We start from the raw sequence: 19,714 nt of genomic DNA on the forward strand, positions 1-19,714 counted from the left end.
TCCATCCTGTATTACGTGATCACATGTTTTTAATGTTTTTCTAATATTTACTCTTAAAATTAGTGATACAATGGCTAAATAAATAATAACGAAAGGTTTCAAAATTTTCCTTTATGCGGGTACAAAACATTTGTGCATATATGCAGTGTAACAACAATATGTATAATTTACGATACGAAACGCTGTAATACTAAACAATGCTGTATAGAATTAATTGAAAAAAGAAGCAGATACAATTTTGTTTGTATTAAAAAGAAATAATAAATCTTATAATTATTGAATTTTTTTACTGAAATTAAACAATATCTCATACTGATTTCTCACTTTTCATCGTTATCATATAATTACAATTCTACACATAGTCGTACCTTCATACATTTCAATTCAAATCTGTATAATTGATTTTCGAAAAATGAACATTTTTATTACCTTAATGCAGGAAAAAAGTAGTGGGAATTTATAAGTAACTATACAAAATATTCTTTAATTTTGTAGCATACGTAAATATGTACTCTGGATAAATCAAGTAGAATGTATAACAGGTTATGTTTCTAATTACGAAATCATTATAAAATTCAGTAAAAGTTATTATAAAATTCAAACATATCGTATATGAGATTAATTACCAAGTTAATAATTTTTATTCAAAATTGGATTATCCTCTTTATGAGTGTGTTATGTGTATAAAGATTCATATTTTGCAACGCGTATCGTATAAGTATACATGTATGTATAAATACGTTGCTTTGCACCTGCAATAGAGTAGTGTGCCATAACTACAGTTACAGTTTAAAGTAAGTACAGCACCTTACATATTTTTGAAAATTACTTGTAATATCCATAATGGATGAAATTGATGGATTGAGGCAAAAAATCAAAGAACTTGAAGACAAATTACTTCAAAAACAACATGAAAATACGTTTACTACAAGAGCAAAAATAGAACATATGTCAAGTGAAGTGACTGATGCAAATCCTTACAGGTAATTTTTGCTTATATAAAACTTTTCCATTATATTAAATAGTTTGAATTATAAATACTTCAATTATATACTCTTTAATACAAAATTGAAAGAAAAATATCTTAATGTTTTTTTGTCCTTTGATTAGTCGTTTGATGGCATTAAAACGTATGGGTATAGTAAATAATTATGAAAGAATAAAAGAATTAACAATTGCTATAGTTGGAATAGGTGGAGTTGGTAGTGTAACTGCAGAAATGCTAACAAGATGTGGAATTGGCAAGGTAACAGTTTTATATAAAGTCATAAACGAAGAATTTATCTGTTTTCTAAGTAATAAGCAAGTGAATTTCAGTTGATTCTTTTTGACTATGACAAAGTAGAGATGGCCAATATGAATAGACTTTTCTTCCAACCTTACCAAGCTGGCCAAAATAAAGTAGAAGCAGCAGCAACAACATTGCAATATATTAATCCAGATGTAGAGATTGAAACTTACAATTACAACATTACTACAATGGATCATTTTGAAGATTTTACAAATATCATAAGGTACATAAACCTAATTTTTGAATAATCGTAATTAACAATATCTAAGTGACATTAAATTTTATTTTTAGCACAGCAAGTTTAAATAAAGGTCCAGTAGATTTAGTTTTGAGCTGTGTAGACAATTTTGAAGCACGAATGGCGATTAATACCGCATGTAACGAACTTAATCAGAAGTGGTTTGAAAGTGGGGTATCTGAAAATGCAGTTTCAGGTCATATTCAATTTATTATTCCTGGAGAAACAGCTTGTTTTGCGGTGAGTAAAAATAAAAATTAAAGTATAAGGAAAGCGTTAAAGGTTAAACTTGATTTGTGAAAAATACCATTTTATTTCTAGTGTGCTCCTCCATTAGTAGTAGCAGAAAACATTGATGAAAAAACTCTAAAACGAGATGGGGTTTGTGCAGCATCTTTGCCAACAACTATGGGAATTGTTGCAGGTTTTTTAGTTCAAAATGCATTGAAATATCTTTTAAACTTTGGTGATGTTACCTATTATTTGGGTTATAATGCTATGCAAGATTTTTTTCCTAAAATGATATTAAAACCAAATCCAAACTGTGAAGATAGGTATTGTAAAAAACATCAACTAGAATATGCGTTGAAACCAAAACCAGAACAAAAGATAGAAAAAATAGTTGAAGATAAGCCTCTTCATGAAGATAATGAATGGGGTAAGTAACACATAGAAAGATAAAATATTAGTATACGATTAACAAATTCATCGATTGCTTCATTACAGGAATTTCTCTTGTTGATGAACAAGATCAACAAATGGATGAAAAAGAGCATTTATTATCAGGAAGTGAGCATAGCGCTTCGCATTCGATTTCTTCTCAAATTAATCAAATTCCGTCTGAATCTGATGCTAGCCTAGAGGAACTGATGGCACAAATGAAATCCATTTGAGTTTTATTCGTTTACCGGAATAGTAATAATATTTCATACTAATAATAATATTATTTATACATTCCACTTATATTTTTTATATTATTCGTATTACATGTAAAAAAAAGAGATTAATATATGTCGCGATATTATATACAATATACAATATTGTATACATATGTACGGGTTATTCGATACAACAGATTTATTAAAGTTAGACATCGAAACGTTCAAAACAAAGATTTTGGCCCTCTTCCTCGTAATCCTCTCTAGTTACTAAAAGACTTGAAAATATTGGATCTTTCGAAAGTGTTTTACCACCGTGCCATGCATATGTGATTGGGCTGAAAACAATATGTAACAGTAGAATATGTATTGAACATTGAAATCTTTTCAGATGTATCAATTACAAAATTAAATGTTTCGTTACTTTTCAGGTAAATGCACATTTATCGTATATTCTGCAGGTGCTAAGCTTCTAACTTCCTTGTAAATTCTTTCTCGGAATCCAGAAAATTTTGCGTTACCTCCAGTAAGAATAATATTAGACAAAAGATGCGGCCACGTCTCTTCGTCGCACGCTTTCAAGCAATCCATAATTGCTTCTGGAATACCCATTTGACGAATACCAACATCCGAGGGAAAAAACAAGATTTCGGGTATAGCAAATCTTTCATTGCTTAAACGTAGAGTTTGTTGTTCATTAGGAGGTTCCGGATTTTTTAGGAAACCACGTCTTAATGTTGTATAATCTGGTAAAACATAATCTTTGACTATAGGATTGTTTTCTAACTTATTTTTAGCAGTTTCCATATCCTTGAAAAATTCTGAAGAAACAAAACAAGAATCCTCCTTCACCTGATTTATTACATAAGTTTCATCCATAACATGAAGCTGACGATAAGATATAATTTCTTTGAGGTGATTTGTAAGAAGTTTTCCACCCACATCGATGCGTCTAATACCTTCTTTAACTTTGGTATCATTTATATATGGTACTATGTGTGTAAAGCTATAACCACTATCAACTACAATACAACATTTTGTATTAGGATTTTCCATTTTATACTGATAACAAGAGAGAGTAGAGCTATTGATTCTTAAAAGACTTTGACATTCGTATTCTTCAAAAAATATTTCTGTCATAGCTTCTTGAATGGTTGGAAAATTAAATAAAGGTTCAGTTACAATTACAGAAAGCTGATTCAAGTTTACCGGACAGCATTCTTTAGAGAATATATAATCCCAGACAGTCTTTTGAACGTCCCAATTGACGAGATATCCTTTTTGAAACGGTAAGATGTAGAACAGACCAGATGCATCTCGACATTCTTCTATTTGATTTCCTACAAAAGGTCTTCGTCGTTCGCTTTTCGCTTTCATTATACAATTTGGAACTAATCTAAAAATAAATCCGTTAATAATTGTACTCTTTTTTGGTTCTAATTTAATTGTTTTCTGCATCATAACTTACTTGGCATTGTCGGAAGCTAACCCAACTTTTGCGGTATAGGCACCATTATCAAGAACAAAAGTAGAACTACTCATATTAATAAAGTGATTAAATAATAAACTAAAATCCGATTGTTTCTTCGTTCCGTTGTACAAACTTAGTTAATATGTAGATGTAAAATATATATTAAAACAAGTTTCATTTGCTGGCTAATTCAAAATGTTTCATGTATGCTTTAAGCGCTTAGAGAGGCGCCATATTTTAAATTCTTTTATGTATGTACTAATATACATGTATGTATGTATGTATGTATATATGTATAGGATATTCATTGAATGTTATACATTATACATATTACAGATATGATTCGTAATCTTGTAATTAACTAGCTAAAAAATACAAGTTAAGTGATAAAGGTCACTATGAGAAATTGTTTAATTGTCGAGTTGACAAAGGAGAGCCAGTCCTCTTTTAATCCAATGACTAACAGGATAGTTGGTATTTAAGAGGATCGATAACACGTAATTAGTTGAATGTCCGGTCGTCTTAAGAACACCAAATCGCGCGGAGGTTATGTAAAGAGGACATTCGTATCGTTCTCCTACATGAATGGAATCCACTACTTTTGGTTTCATCCAAATGATTGGCATAGGCTCCCAAAGAACTTTTGGATAGCTTTCAGCGAGTAGCATGCTTTGTATATCCCATCTTGCGCCGGCCAAATACATTCCGTAAACGTAAACGCCATCAATTGGGGATGCATGCAATTCATACGTAGGAAGTGCCTAGAACAAATGACGATGGAAATGTTTAACATTCTCCTCATCGCGATTAAAGATACGTTTGTAACTATCGTAAAACCTCGAAATCAAAATCAATTCTATCGATGGGTATCTTGTATTTTCTCGCGAAGTTTTGCGTTGTTGCCGTAAGGAAAGCATGTACAAACGAGAATCCAGATATCCAAAACGTTTTCGGTTTATCCTCTATTAACCATTTTTGAAAGAAGTTTAACCGGTCAAGAAAATCGTTGATAAAGTTTGGCAATGGTTTCAAAGTTGGATAAGCACATGCTTGTACCCAAGACGGTGGAATTCTTGCACTTAATATATGACTAGCTAGAATCTATAATTATATTTCATATTTTATTTATTGCCAAATATATATTATCATTGTATAATGCCATTGGATTGCGCAATACCTCTAACGCAGGAGTCATCACTATTAATCCTTTTACCGCCTTTTCTAGCATATCGAGAGATTCCCGAATCTCATGTAAAAGAATGTTATACCTTATCAATTCTTGTATCAAAACGGTATTCATGGATTCCATGTACATAATAGGATATTGTTTTTGCGCTTCTTCGATATCAAACAATTCAGGCATTCTGTTATAAATATCATCTTTTATGTTCAATAACATTTCGTCCTGCTTAGTAGTATCGCCTATCGTCACTGTTCCTTGAACTAACATCATGGACTCAAAGAATTCATTCGACAATTCAAGATCCCGCGTAATCCCTGCGTTCATATGCAACCCAAGTACCTCTGGCGGCGGATTTAAAGGAATTCCTTGAATTTGTTTTATATAATCTTCGTATTCGTTCCTACGTGCATGTAAAACAGCACGTTAATCTTTCTCTCTGTTTACTCTACGGCGATAAAAGCCTGAGCATAGAAAATAGAAATACTTTTTTGGTAAAGTATATTCAGATCCGATATCCGCGAAGGCATAATTCGGGTCCGTAATTACGTTCCGATTATAAAAGTCTTGTAATATCGTGTTTAGGCATCGTCGATCTCTATCATCCGTGACTCGACCACCGTAATTACATTCACCGGTTAGATATACAATAGCTTTAAAAGGAACATCTTCGTAGTCATTTATGTATAGATGTAGTTGTTGGGCTGATATTTGGAGGTCCGATTCGTTGAAACCTGTGCGTGTAATTATCTCATATAATTTTTCTCATTGCAAGCATTTAGGTATGATACTATTGAGTTTAGGAACATGAAAGAAAAAGTTAAAGGCGTTTGACGGACCGTATTTTATGTTCCAACCCTGAGCGCCGTAATTTCGTCTTTCCTGTATTACAGCATGAAAGAAGCATAAAGCATATAGCAACTTCGAGTACGCTCTCTTTTTATTGGGTTCCGTGTCAAATAAATCAATGGTTTTGATAGCTTCTGCTTTGTAGGACCTAGTGGTTGAATCGAGCATTCGTTTATCTATTCGTTTCATTTGTGGATGCTTGAAACATAGATAGTTAGTAGATTATGTTTAAATCCGTAGCTTCCTTCTGCGAGCTAGTTATGCTGCGGAAGGAGGCGGCGGAGCGGGAGAGGAAGCGGGCTTCCCATCCCGCGAGGATTGGCCGACGAGGGCGCAGCGGTGCCCGTGGACGCGTCTACACGAGGTGCGCGAGAGCCGCAGCGACCTTCGAAGGGGATCGAAGTTAGGTGCTGGACCCTCCAGCACCCGGGAGCCACCAGACAGTCCGGTTGGGGATCCGGACGGCCCCTGGGAGAGTGCGAGACGTAATACGGACAGAATGTTGGGCCCGGTGTGTCGCCACAGCGGTTCCCGGGCACCCCTCGGTTGGAGTCCGACACTACCACGCCGCTCTTCCCCCTAGAAGCGGCGGGCGTCCGTGCGGATTTCCTCCACGAAAAAAAAAAAAAAAGTTTGTTACATTCACCTCATAATATTGTTCTGCAATCCAGTTGGAGGTTCGTTTGTCATTTTGACACCATTTTGTAGGATTGTAATTGGAAAGTGAGTGGCAGGATAGCTAGTAAGCCATAAACGAAAGTTGTTGTGTGTATTCGAAGGATCGAAGTGTTCGCAGATATCTTCCAACATAGGCATCCAAGAGGCAGCTAAGTGACAATTTTGTAGGCACACCCACTCGCCATCGCTTTGTCCTTGTTTAATCAGCTTCTGAGCGATCGGCCCTTGACCTTGACCGAGGGAAATCGAACGAAATCTTTCATGGAAGTTCATGTTCTCTGCGAATATCGTAAGCGCTTCCATCGGATCCGAGCCCGGAGATAAAATAAAGATCAACGGTATCAGAGAACTCGATTCTGCGAACGATTTGGAGATGTCAAAGGGTGGCGGTAACACGAACTTCAAACCAATCCCAGCTTCAACGAATCGTTGTATCTAAAACGTTTTAGCATCTTCGCATTAAGTATAAAAGAATAAATAAAAGGACGAAGGGCAGGATAATGGTCTGCGTGTTTTACCATAATCATCACTTTGTCTGTTCTGATCATTCTTGTGACGATCAGTTTTTGAAAAGGCGTTAAATTCTTCTCCCATGGGTCTGGTATCGGTGAGTTTTCCGGATTCGATAAATCGTAATACTGTTTCCACTTGTTTAAATTGCGGATGAAGCTTGATTGAAAATCAGCGAAACTAGGTAATATATGAACTCTGGAAATTTCTCCCCAAGATTTAGGTGGAAGCCAGTTAGACGCTGGATTGTCTGGTATCGCAGCCAATGCGACGCCTCCAGATAGAAAGAAAGTCATTTCTTCTCTCGTGATCGTGTTCTCCGATATCAAAATTGTCGTATATAAGACAAACGAATACAAAATCTGATCGGGGAGATGACACATATCAAAATTTTCAACTGAATTAAATCGTAAGAAAATATAGTACGAAAGTTTACCTTGTCCTTTTCAAACAAAGATCTACAGACATTTTGGTACAAATTATAAGTAAAGGTTTCTCGCAGAAAGGCGAGTCTTCTTTCGAGAATTTTACTTTTGTTCGCAGTATCGATGGAGTTGATGTATAAGTTGATAAACCAAGTCAAAGAATATTGATACATAGGATCGATGTTGGGTAGATCGGTGATCGTATAGTAGAGAGCGGAACTATGTCTTGCGATGGGCTTATAATTTTGTCGGAATTCTTCGATTTGTGCCTCCGTTTTCTTCGCGGCAGCTTGCTTCTTCAATATATCGATAGAGAGAATTTTGGACGAGTCCAAAATTTCTATGGCTTCCTCGTCCTCCAATATGCTAGCTCCTGACGCCGATAAAGTTCTCAAAATATTATCCTCCACTTGTTGCAAAGCTTGCCTATTCGCGGCACTTTGAACGATCAAATATTCTCGCTTTTCCTGCAAATCGGGCCTCTCCTTCGCAACCACGATACCTAACAACTGATCTTCCAAAGCACCAATCGTTAACGCGAAATTGATCACGGTTACTTTGTTGAAAATTTCTGGTAGATAATGCGGATTGCGTAGCTTCGTCGTAATATACAGTCTAAACCTCAAACTGTATTCGACTGACTTTTCACCAAGCGTGATGTACCACAAGGCACCCATTTTATATATCGCCTTTGTTAATATCGGATCGAGAGGTGGTGGCAAGTCTTCGAGAACGTTCTCTATTAATACTGGTTTTCCTAATCGCAGGTACATAAAGTAAAAGTAAGAATGAATTGTGACAATATATTTTTCAAATAATACATATACATATGTACATATATTACCATACTCTAGTGCTTGTTCTACGATGTTCATGTAATCCTTATCCGTTATCTTGATGATTTCAAGTTCGTTTTGCTTCTCCATGTTACGAATCCATTTATTCGCTTGACTCTGAGGATCGATGAACAAACTCCACCTCTTCGAATTGTCCATGATAATGGCATTCTCGGTGGAGAACGAGTCTCGAGGTAGCCCAAATATATTCCAAGAATTGATCTTTATCTCGGTGCCGAGTACTTCAACGAAATCGTAAGTTTTCGAGCATGGGATATTCAAGCTGTTAACATAGGCAATCCACTTCTCCAAGTTTTCGATACGGTAGTTAGACGTGAACGGTCCTAGATACGCTATCATGCCACAGGAAATTAAAATATCTCCTGGCAAAGTATCGTAAGAACTTTGTAAATTTGCTGCTGCGATCATCCAACGATTTTTCTCTCCTCCCAAGCCGCTAATTAATTTTTCGGCACGAATCAACTTATTTCTACAGTTTTCCACCTATGGAATTGCAATTAGCATTTAGCACAATGTACGACCCGTTTATGCCTCTGTTACCTCGTTTTCCAACTCGATCTTCTTGGCGAGAGTTACGTTTAAACGTTCGTTAAGAAGTTCTAATCTTTCGGTCAATTCGGCCAGCATTTCGCGTCTCTCGTTTAAAAATTTAACAGTATTTTCGTAATCTCGTTGCGCGCTTTCCAACTTTGCTCTTTTCGGTCCAACTACTTTGATCACTTCGTCGTATAGAACCATCGCTCTCACCCATTTGCAGAGACCCTCGGCAGCCGATGATGCCCTAGCTACAATTTTCGGTTCGAAGTTCTTATCGGTCATGTACGTCGTTTTGATTTCCTATATTTACCAAGGTTCTTTTTATCAGTTAAGCTTATCGTGTTTACGCAAACAAGCTGCTGTGGAGATTAAACAGTAACTGACAATACGACCTGCATTATATGCGGTGGAATGTTATCTTTATCGTACTGCCGTAAAGTTTCCAAAAATCTCATGTCGCCTAATAAACGTTTGCTTGGAGTCCAATAATCGAGTACTTTTTTACCGCTGATTGGATCTTCGACTCTGAGAGGAGGTATGCTTAACATCACGCATACCGCAGCCATTACGAGTTTCACCCCTGCTGGAGGACTTCTCATCGTCCTTACGACCGTTATGTCTGCTGGCTTTAGAGTGTTTAGAGCGGCTACGATCATGTAAAACGTAAAGCGAATAAAATTTATGAAAAGCATAACCGCGCGCAAGGTGCTTATGAATACGTATACCCATGTACCTATTGCATCTTCTAGAGCTGGCAAAGCCTGCGCTAAATCTGCCTCGCATTCCGTCTTCAAATTTCTCGCTATTTCGGCCTGTACATTCGCTACATCTTCGTCTCTCTTTACCATGATCCTCGCCTTTTCCACGCTGATATTCTCGGTTTCAATTCTCTTCATAGTATCGGCTGTCTCCTTGGCAGACGCTTCGAGTTGAGGCCGCAATTCCGAAAGCGTTATTCTCATTCGACCAATTTGTTCGGCCGCGTATTCTAATTTATCCAATCCGCTGATATATCTGTCTCTGCGATACGCAAGAAGAAAGTATAAAATATAAGAGAAGGAAAGAGTGGGTAATCTTAAATTTGCATTCTCTTTCAGTTTCGCTGAATATTTATTCCGAACGCGTACCTCGCTAGAATAAGTGCTTCTTGTTTCTCTTTCATCAGTTCTGCGTAAGTTCGTATGAGATCCAGAAATCCGGCCGTTGTGATGTAAGTTTGCCTACCCGTGGCATTGTAAAACCGAGTGCTAATATCTTTGGCGCAAACGTGAAAAAATTTACACGCGATCACTGCGTTGATCTTCACTTGTTCATCGATATCGATCGCAGTGGTACTGCGTAGAGCTACCTGTTCGAGAGCATCCTCCGGCCATACGTCGAACCAATCTATCGTGCAACAATTCACGAGACTCGGATAAAGTCGAAGTCTAATTCTGAAGGTGTCCCCGATGGGACTGAAGCATAGCATTATGTGTAACTTCTCTTTGCAACGATTCACGAAGAAGGCAAGGATCGAGAGTACCGATATGTCTAAGTTTCGATCACCACCCTGAGCTGGTAACCGTGCCATTTCGATAATTTCCTGCCTTTCCTCGATAGTAAATAGATTCGGCACCTCGCCCGAATTTAACAAACTGTCGATGTCGTTCAGGAAAATTTCGCTTTTAATTTGTCCTTCGGTGAGTAAGAACACAAAGTCTTTGCCTGCGCCGCCGGAATTCATGAGCACCTAAACGATGCAAATACAACACTTGTGTTTATTAAGTTATTGTCAGGGTTCCATTTAATCGTGTAGTATGAAAGGAGAGATGTCTAGCACTCCCATAGACAAGGATGAAACACATATAAATGGCAAGGCACTTCTCAAATTTTTTGGGCGCGGCGGTGCCCGTGGACGCGCCTACACAAGGCCGCCGCGACCTCCGAAGGGGATTGAAATTAGATGCTGGACCCTCCAGCACCCGGAAGCCACCAAGCAGTCCGGTTGGGGATCCGGACGGCCCCTGGGAGAGGACGCGACGTGACATGACAGCACGCCGCGCCATTTACGGACAGAATGTTGTGTGTGGTGGGGGGCCTGGTGTGTCGCCTCGGCGGTTCCCGGGCACCCCTCGATCGCAAGAGGGACGGTCATCGTGGAGGTTTTAGTCGGTTGAGTCCGACACTACCACGCCGCTCTTCCCCCTAGAAGCGGCGGGTGTCCGTGCGGATTTCCTCCACGGAAGAAAAAAAAAAGGGTTCCATTTAATTATCCCATTTCGATTAGGGAACGCACCTTCTTTATATCGTCCCGCCATTCTTGTATGCCATAAGCGCTACCGATCTCTGGCTGGAAAATACCGAGACCGGTCATACTGGAAGCTAATCTTGTTAACGATTGTCTACCGGATCCACCTACGCCAACCATTAGTAAGCTGCCACAAGGAATTACCAATATGCGGCAGACTTTCGCAAGATGTTCCAAAGCATAACGAAATAAAACAATATCCATCTTGTGCCTGTGTGTAAGATTGTATTCCTCGAGACAAGAAATTGCTACTTCCGAATATTCCTCTATCGATTTTACTTCTTCGTAACGACGATCGCTCGAAATCGTATCTATATCCATGAAAGTACCAAATACGAGACTCCGTAGACTTTGCTCCGTTAACTGGTCGTTAAATTTTGGTAAATAATCAAACAACATCTCGAACGATTCTCTGAGACTACTTCCAACTACTTCTTTGATCTTTAAAAACAACCATTGTCGGTCGTTCGTGTCGATCAGACGATCACCAAAGACCCTGAGGGTTTCATGAACCCACAATTTTGTGAAATCCGATTTCGATTTCACGGACTCTTCGCTGATCATTGTGCAACCAGTTATTACCCGAGAAAAGTCACGTAAATTGAAGAGATAATGTGACTTCGCCGGTGTCGGTCTGAGTTCCTTCTGAGCGTCCTGGAAAATGTTCATAGTAGCGTTTACGATCTCCATGATGGTCGGCATAACTGCTGTGGTGAAACCATTCCGTTGCAGTCCGATAAACGCGATATTCGTAAAAATTCTGACGATAGTATCCTCGGTGAAGTTGTCGATACTAAACAGGTTGAAATGCCTCAGGAATCTTTGGTATAATTCTTGTCTACTGCCGCCTGGCGGGGCCATCGCGCAGATGAACATTGTATCGTATATATAAATTATTTCCGGTTGCTTTAGATCGAACCAAATTTTATGATCGAAAAATTGCCGAAGCAGCTCGATCGGCGGTTGGGCACCGAACGTTTCTTTCGCAGGCATGTTGACATCATCGATAAATACGATGCAGTGTGTACCCGACAAAGGACCAAATTGATTTCTGCGTCTCTTGTATAATTTTAAGACGATCAGCTCCTGCGTCTGTGCAGCCGTAATATGCGGAGTGAATGTAACGAAATTTGGTAGGTATTCTTGTTCGTTTAACTTGTTCATGATCAAATCCTTGATGTAGAAACTTTTCCCAGTCCCTGTCTCTCCATACAATAAAAAACGTTTGCGGTGATTAACGTGCTTTAAAAACAGATTTTGATATTTTACCGTGTCGATGGTAGGAATCATTAATTGTACGATGCTTCCGGTATCCGAATACTCTTCTTGCCTTGCCAGGTCAGAGAAACGTCTCCACGCTCCTCGTCCTCGATACGTATAAAAGCAATCGTGAATCAATTCATCCGTTGGGATAGAGATCAGGGATTCGATGAGAAATTCGGGAAGCGGGTGTTCCTTCTGTTCGTTCTTCCAGAAAGTCAAATAAAACGCGTTGAATTTAACACGGGAAGCGTAATCTAACGTACCGCCGGCTCCCCAAACTATCGAAGTTAGTATAGATGCCTGTAGCCAAGGTACGATGAATTGATCGTATGTTTTTGGATTCTGTTCTACCGCGTCTTCCATAAACATTTCGAAAAGAGTCATCGTTGATACAACCTCGTGAATTTGACCAGCACTGATGGTTTTGCGACAGGATTTCCGAATAAATTCCAAACACGGATCCACCAACCAATCGAATAGTTCCTGAATATTTTTCTCTTGACCTTCCTTCCACGCGGGATTCAGTTTATTTATCCAAGATCGAACGAATGGCTTCCAGCCAAGAACGCGCGGCTCTACGTATATCATTCCACAACGGGACACTGTGGCGGGCGATGCGTGTGCGAGATCCATCACTTCGAAGATCATGGACATCACGTTGGACATTTGTATTATTTCACCGGACGTTAAACAAAGTTTTTTATTGTCGTCGAGAACGGTATTCAGGTTCTCAATCCACAGAGCATCGACTGGTCCGTCGAAAATAATCCATTTTCTATCGGGTGAGTCTTCGGCGGCATACGTTCGAAATATAACAGCGCATACACCGTCCGTCCATTCGGAAGAAACCGGATCGAAACATCCGTATAGCTGTCCTAACGTTATGGACTTCGGATTAATCGTATAATATCTCGTCGTCGCTCCGTTCTCGTCGCCCCGTTCATGCATTAAAGTTAGAGCATCGGCCAAGATATGGAGAACCGAGGTCTTCCCACCGAATGGTTCTCCGACAAGCATAAATCCGTGACGAACGATCATCATTTCGAACGTTTGTATGATTTTTAGAAGAAAACCATCCACTGGTTGCAAGTTATATTTATCAGCAACCTCGTAAACCGCTCCTAAAAGTACTTCATAACTTGGAGACGGAAGTTCCAATCCAGGAAACAGGTCGGATACGATACCTTGGAAAAGTGGAACATCGTGCGCCAGGAACTTTGGTAAATTCACATCGATCACGGATCTAAGTAGAAGCATGGACTCGTCCTCGTCTGGAAATTGTAGTTTGATGTTTTGCGCGGCTGTTAAGACTGTTTTCACAGCTCGCATGCCGTAATCGTAGTGAGATTGCGTGGACAGTTGCTCGGAGCATAACTTGTACGTCGTTACGATTTTCGTAGAGAGTTCTCGAGCGCTACTAAATCCAGAAGAGTAAAGGAATATTTCAGCGATCATAGCGTAATCCGGTACCATCATTGCTACGGTTCTGAATAGAACTTTCAAATTGTCTGGCAGCTCTGTACGACCTGCGTAGCCAGGGTTCATTGTGATGCAAACGTAAACGGCAGGATTTAACTTCAACTCAGTGCCCTCGAAGACAAACGTTTCCAATTTAGCTCGTACTGCCTGGGTGATGGAAAGCATTTGCTGTGCAACCACGGATAATACTTCTAGTTCGATTCTGTTAAACTCATCGAAACAAGACCATGCTCCGCACGAAGCAAGGCCTTTGAAGAACTTTCCCATGTTCTTATAGTCGAGACCTTCGGAGCAATTGAAAACTACGCATTGTATCGCTATAGCTCTGCTTAAGTCTTTCGTTGTTTCTGTTTTACCGGTACCAGCTGGACCTTCCGGTGCACCGTTCAAGTGTAACGAGTATGCACCGATTAAAGTGCGATAACACCTACGGAGTAGAGACCCGTTAAATTTGTTTCGACGATTCAACACCTTCTTTCTTACCTATCTGTCAGAGGAGTAATAACGAGGCGAGGACAATTTCCAATGTATTCGTATGCGTAAGCCACAGCTGTATATATAATTCTAACAAACACATCGTCTTCCCAATAGTAACGCAATTGCGCTAACCAATCAAAATCCGTTTCGTTTATGATTTTCTTGTCGATCAATGATTTTACCACGTCCATAGCATGCACGTCCAGAGTGATAAGAGCATTCAACGTAGTTCTATTTTGTTTCGACAATTGTCCTAAGGATGGTACGTTTTATTTAATAACAGCAAATGCTTTAAGCGAACTGTGTGTACCTCTGACTAACTCAACCATCTCTAAGATTTGAGATCTAAGTTTAGTATGCAGCGTTTCCATTGTCGAAGGAATATGGGTCATGAGACTATTTTGAACTTCCATACTCCAGTAAATTTGAGAAACGCATAGGACGACCATACCAGGCCATATACATACCCATATGACCCGTTTATTAACTTCGTAATCAAGGTAGCTCATAAGGATTTCATGCCTTACAGATATCGACATTTGTTCTTCGACCTATAACCTCGAGACAGGTTGCATACCGTTGTATATTCGATTCGAATTTTGTTCCTGTAAATATGTTGTGATCGCATACTTGAATGAGCCATCGTTCTACGCAGCCTCTTGCGGCAATGGTTGAAATTTTTTCTTGCATTCTAACTTCTTCATAATCTTCGCTAAACATCGAACATATTTCCATATCTTCGTCAAATCTATCATATTATACTTTATTAGAAAATCGAAATTGTTATCGCGTTCCTAACCATTAACATCCAACGAGGATAGTTTACCGCAGCTTATTTATCCCTTCGAATAATTTTCGAAGATGGGGTTGGACTCGAAAGGGTTCTTTTGTTTCAGACAGTATTTCTAACATATCGTCGTTACTCAAAAAGAAAAATCTTGGGAAGAAAAGTCTCTTCTTCTCTAAGTAGTTTAGTACTCCATCGTTTACCTTTTCCATTAATTCATTAGCCTCCTGCATGATTTCTAGAAGACCCACCTGTGCAAATAGTCCCGTTACTTTAACGTTACAATTACCACAACGATTGAAAAACTTACGGAACCGGCGGTTTCTCGTACACGAGGATCCTTTGCAACACCACTCATTGCGCTACGAAATATTCTGTCGACTTGAGCGAACAGTACTTCTTCATCGGGTAACTGCGCTACGATATCTTTACTCGAGAAGATGGGTAACAAATACATCCATTGTACTTGAACCTAATGTAGAAACGTAAAAATTATATCTATGAACGTAAAGGGAATATTCTGTGAAGCTTCTGAAAGTACTTTGGTCCATTCTTCGATCGTTGACTGTATTCGAAGTAGAAGAAAGTAAAAAGTTTTAACTTCTTCCTCGATAAGTTTGACAAACGCGGAACCTCGCATTGTTTGAGTTTTTATAATATGTTCCTCCAATAGAGCATAAATATCATCTAATTGCGTCAAGATGTTTACTCCTGAGTCTTTATAAAGCGAAATGGTAAACAGTACATTATCCCATTCGCTGATCATTTTTGCTAATAATTCCTCGAGCATAAGTTGTTTTGTTGCGCTTATACTTATCGTTTCGTACCTTGATCGAATATAGACTTAAATCAACTGTCTGACGTATAAAACAGAGTGGAAGACATCTAATTTATAATACGTTAGAGAAAGAAGCACGAAAGTAATAAAAATTCCGTTACTTTTCCAAATCTTCCATTAAATTCATATTTATAATTTTTCGAAATATTGTTCCGGCATCAGGAGTAAGATCGAAACCGGCTATAGCCGACATTTCGTCCCAATGGATTTGGCGGATCGCGGGATTTCGAAAAACAGCTAGCAACGGTATATATTGCTGCGTTAAGAATAATGGCAGTAAGAAAATATTCTTGACAAACAGCTGGCTATTGTGTTTTAAAAATCACCTTGAACCACTTGATATCTTCGATAAGCTGATGACAAAGTTTTAAGGGCGCCGGCTGTTGAAAAGGGTCCGGTTCGTCCGGCGATCCCTTGAAACTAAGGAAAATATCGCGATACCTTAACACTCGATATCTTTATTAACTAAATACGTTCGATATTGTATCCATTACCTATGCGGATAATTCATTGCGATTTCCAACTTTATTCTTGTTTTGTACTGTTTACTGATTTTGTTAAAATTAGTAAAATAATCAGTTGCCTTATTTTCGATATCGTTTGAGTCCAAGTACTCAAACGGGCCATCTAACCAAACATCTCGATGTCTTTGCCACTGATAACCACGATAAATTAATTCATAATATGGCATTATATTTTCTTTCAATTCATTGATTCGTGGATATTCCGAGAGAGGATATTTGAAAAGTTTCTCCTCGTCGTTGATGCTTGTTATTCTCTCATCCATACGATCTAAATCACGCGCAAACTTTCGCATATGTTCTATATATTCCCGTATTCGATTTGCGTCATCCATATCGTTCATAATTTTCAATCTAAAATCAGCAAAATAATGATACAATACTATAATATATATTACAAGAGATTCAAAATTGTATCAATTCTCCTATCAATAGAGGTTAACCTAGGAAACATGTTTTCTACATCCGCGTTTAAATCTTCGATTCTTTTCTGAAGTTTCTCTTCTAATTCAAATTTAATTTGCTCATACGCTGCGCTATTCTGTTCGAATACCGGTCTTATCCGCTTTAACCAATGAATAGTGGTGTTATTTAATTCGATATGATCTTTGGTTAATGCTGTCATTCCGATTAATGACGCCATCATGCGCAACGAAAAAGTAATTTTTTCTTCTAACGATCTCATTAACGTTGATGCAGCAATTAACATATATTCACCTGGAAAGAAATTATATCACTTAATTACTTTCTGTCTGATACATTTAGAAATTTTCTTCTATTTGGTTGGCAACTATTGTTGGTTAACAACAATACCATCTAACGACAAAATTCGCAATCACTTAGTTTTTAATCCAATAGATTTCTTACTTAAAAAATCTTCTTATATAAAAATGTTTATTTAAGAAATTTACCTAATTCGAGTAATTCTTTAGTAGTATGAGGAATGTTTAAAGCACGTTCTCTGATCATTTCGAACGTATCACAAATTTCAAGATTGTAATTTCGATGTGTTTCGACCAACTTCTCGATAATCAACCTACGTACTTCTTCCGTATAATAAAGAAGTCCTGCTTTTGCTGCGACTTGATGAATTATTCCGATCGAAAAATATTCGTGATCCGGCTGGAATAAAACTAAATTTCGTGAACTCCTATTACTTTTTTCCGAAATAAATAAATGTTGTGTCATATATATGTGTCATATGTATGTGCATAATAGTGTACCATGCCATTTATTTCTCGAATGAATTGGTTAAAATCTTCAACTTTGGATACACATTCTTGAAACGTGCGTCCCGTCCTAACGTAAGCAACGATACTTTTGTGCGTTTCTGGATCGAAAACAACTTGAAATTTGTTGGACAATTCTTCGATGTAACTACTGAAAGGTTGAAAAGTATCTTGTAAAGTCTCTGCGAGACGTCGATGCGTTTCTTCTAGATATAGTTCTGGTAATACAGCTTTAATGTTCTCGCACTGAATCTTTACACCGACCCAAGAATCCAGTGGCGGTAATTGTTGACCGACATGACTAATTTGATCAACTATGCTATGAAACGCGTGACATATCTCACGCATCGTCGGACTAAGAGATAGCTTGTTGTTCTCGCATTTTAATTGTAACTGCAGAACAAAAATATCAATGAACGTTTCTTCGACTCATTGTCAATTGTATATTTGAATAATGAACTTCGATCATACTTTACGAAGTTAGCAGCGGTAGTTGTCTTTGAACGATTTATCGATCGATACCAATCGATCGAACGATAAAAATTCGAAATATTCAAATAAATTGTTGTACCTTGAATAAAGGCACCGATTGTTTGTCTTTTAAAACTTGAAGCAAGTATTCAATAGTGTTTATCATGCACGTGACCACTTGAAGCGCGAGCAAATTATTAGCGCAATTGAGAAAGTCTGGCAAAGAGGGTTGAGGCACGTCGTAAATGTAGCGGGGTTGAGAAATTAATCGCACGATGTCGCTGTAATAGGTATTACTGATCATCAGCGCGCCTTTTTTCGTATCGTTTTCTACCAAATCCAAGAACCTACGATTGTCCGTTATAAAAGGCTATTAACGTTCATTGGTTAAGTTTTATTTGATATACACTAACGCGTGTGGGATAAGAACAGAACGCTGTTCAGTTCAGATATTAATTTTAAAAAACTATATAATCATTGCATATATCACCTGTTGAAATCAAGATAATCAAATTCCATTCGATATCGGCCGAAATTACAAATCCACTCTGGCATCAAGATATGAGCTTTTGCAACAATGTTCCTCATCAATCTATGAGGCAAATAATACTTTTTTCTAATCGCGCATCGATGTTTTAAATACTTTGAATAAAATTCTGTCCGCCCAGCGAGTTTGTAAGGAGGAATTTGTTCTAAATCTACATTACACACATCTTGACATTCGATCGCTACTACTCTTTTCACAGCTAAGTCGTGCATCGCTTCGTAATAACGTATCTTCGTTTCGAGCATTTGTTCCTCGAAAATATTCGCGTACTTGTATCGTAACCCAGCCGATATTAAACTTCGTATGGTTTCTTCCTGTTCCTAAACGTTGAATCATGCAACGATACGTTATTATATTTATTATACGTTCGAAACGACATAATGTACTTTGAAGTTACGTACAGGTAACAGGGTATTAGCGGGCAAGTTATTTGCAAACTTTTTCATCTTTGCGAAGTAGAAACTTTGAGGCTGTTCCAGTTGGCATTCGTTAATAACCTGACAATTACTTTCTTTCCTTTCATGACGAATCTTCGACTTCGTTGCCATTAATTCCAATACTTTTCGCGCATCTCCACTCTCATCATTGATCTTTCAAACGATAATCAACTTTTCATTTTCACTCGTTTTTAGAAAAATAGATCAATATACCTTTCGAAGTTTAATTGCATGTTTAGACAACTGCTCCATATTGCAAAATTTGGTGTCAGATGTCGCAGCTACTTCGCATATTATTCTTTCCTCTTCCTCTGCGTCTGGCATCTTTAACTTTTTCTCTAGATCGTTTGTTCCTTTTCTTTTTGAATAAATTTCCCTTTTGTACTCGCATGCACGCGAGAATGGGTTATCAAACCGTAGAATTGAAAATCGACGTTGAATATCGCCACTTGTTTTTGAACTTG

General features: G+C 38.2%; 3 protein-coding genes and 1 pseudogene across 3 annotated transcripts; 2 read left to right on the top strand and 2 right to left on the bottom strand.

Annotated features, from left to right (window-relative positions):
- The first annotated feature begins 19 nt into the window (after positions 1-19).
- LOC132906878 (ubiquitin-like modifier-activating enzyme 5) lies at positions 20-2,618 on the top strand. The gene is made up of 6 exons (XM_060959470.1): positions 20-983; positions 1,111-1,246; positions 1,318-1,514; positions 1,583-1,769; positions 1,851-2,187; positions 2,256-2,618. The coding sequence occupies exons 1-6, from the start codon at positions 844-846 to the stop codon at positions 2,420-2,422; spliced, it is 1,164 nt and encodes a 387-aa protein (XP_060815453.1). The 5' UTR covers positions 20-843; the 3' UTR covers positions 2,423-2,618.
- On the bottom strand, positions 2,409-4,115 carry LOC132906877 (actin-related protein 6). Its single transcript, XM_060959468.1, has 3 exons — positions 3,876-4,115; positions 2,832-3,803; positions 2,409-2,745 (listed from the first exon to the last, which is right to left on the bottom strand). Exons 1-3 carry the CDS (start codon positions 3,947-3,949, stop codon positions 2,616-2,618), a joined length of 1,176 nt encoding a protein of 391 aa, XP_060815451.1. The 5' UTR covers positions 3,950-4,115; the 3' UTR covers positions 2,409-2,615.
- Positions 4,037-19,645, bottom strand: LOC132906881 (dynein axonemal heavy chain 12). The gene is made up of 29 exons (XM_060959476.1): positions 19,215-19,645; positions 18,757-19,133; positions 18,367-18,613; positions 17,790-18,188; positions 17,478-17,688; positions 17,010-17,283; positions 16,540-16,920; positions 16,372-16,465; positions 16,147-16,301; positions 15,749-16,034; positions 15,518-15,679; positions 15,247-15,458; positions 15,051-15,168; positions 14,731-14,971; positions 14,427-14,673; positions 11,190-14,370; positions 10,042-10,643; positions 9,648-9,934; positions 9,307-9,560; positions 8,918-9,214; positions 8,365-8,860; positions 7,532-8,277; positions 7,104-7,457; positions 6,554-7,020; positions 5,898-6,055; positions 5,546-5,792; positions 5,056-5,461; positions 4,716-4,979; positions 4,037-4,639 (listed from the first exon to the last, which is right to left on the bottom strand). The coding sequence occupies exons 1-29, from the start codon at positions 19,359-19,361 to the stop codon at positions 4,289-4,291; spliced, it is 11,661 nt and encodes a 3,886-aa protein (XP_060815459.1). The 5' UTR covers positions 19,362-19,645; the 3' UTR covers positions 4,037-4,288.
- On the top strand, positions 10,704-10,788 carry LOC132907604 (U6atac minor spliceosomal RNA; annotated as a pseudogene).
- Positions 19,646-19,714: the final 69 nt, after the last annotated feature.

Source organism: Bombus pascuorum, chromosome 5 (genome assembly GCF_905332965.1).
Source record: "Bombus pascuorum chromosome 5, iyBomPasc1.1, whole genome shotgun sequence".
Lineage (NCBI taxonomy): Eukaryota > Metazoa > Arthropoda > Insecta > Hymenoptera > Apidae > Bombus > Bombus pascuorum.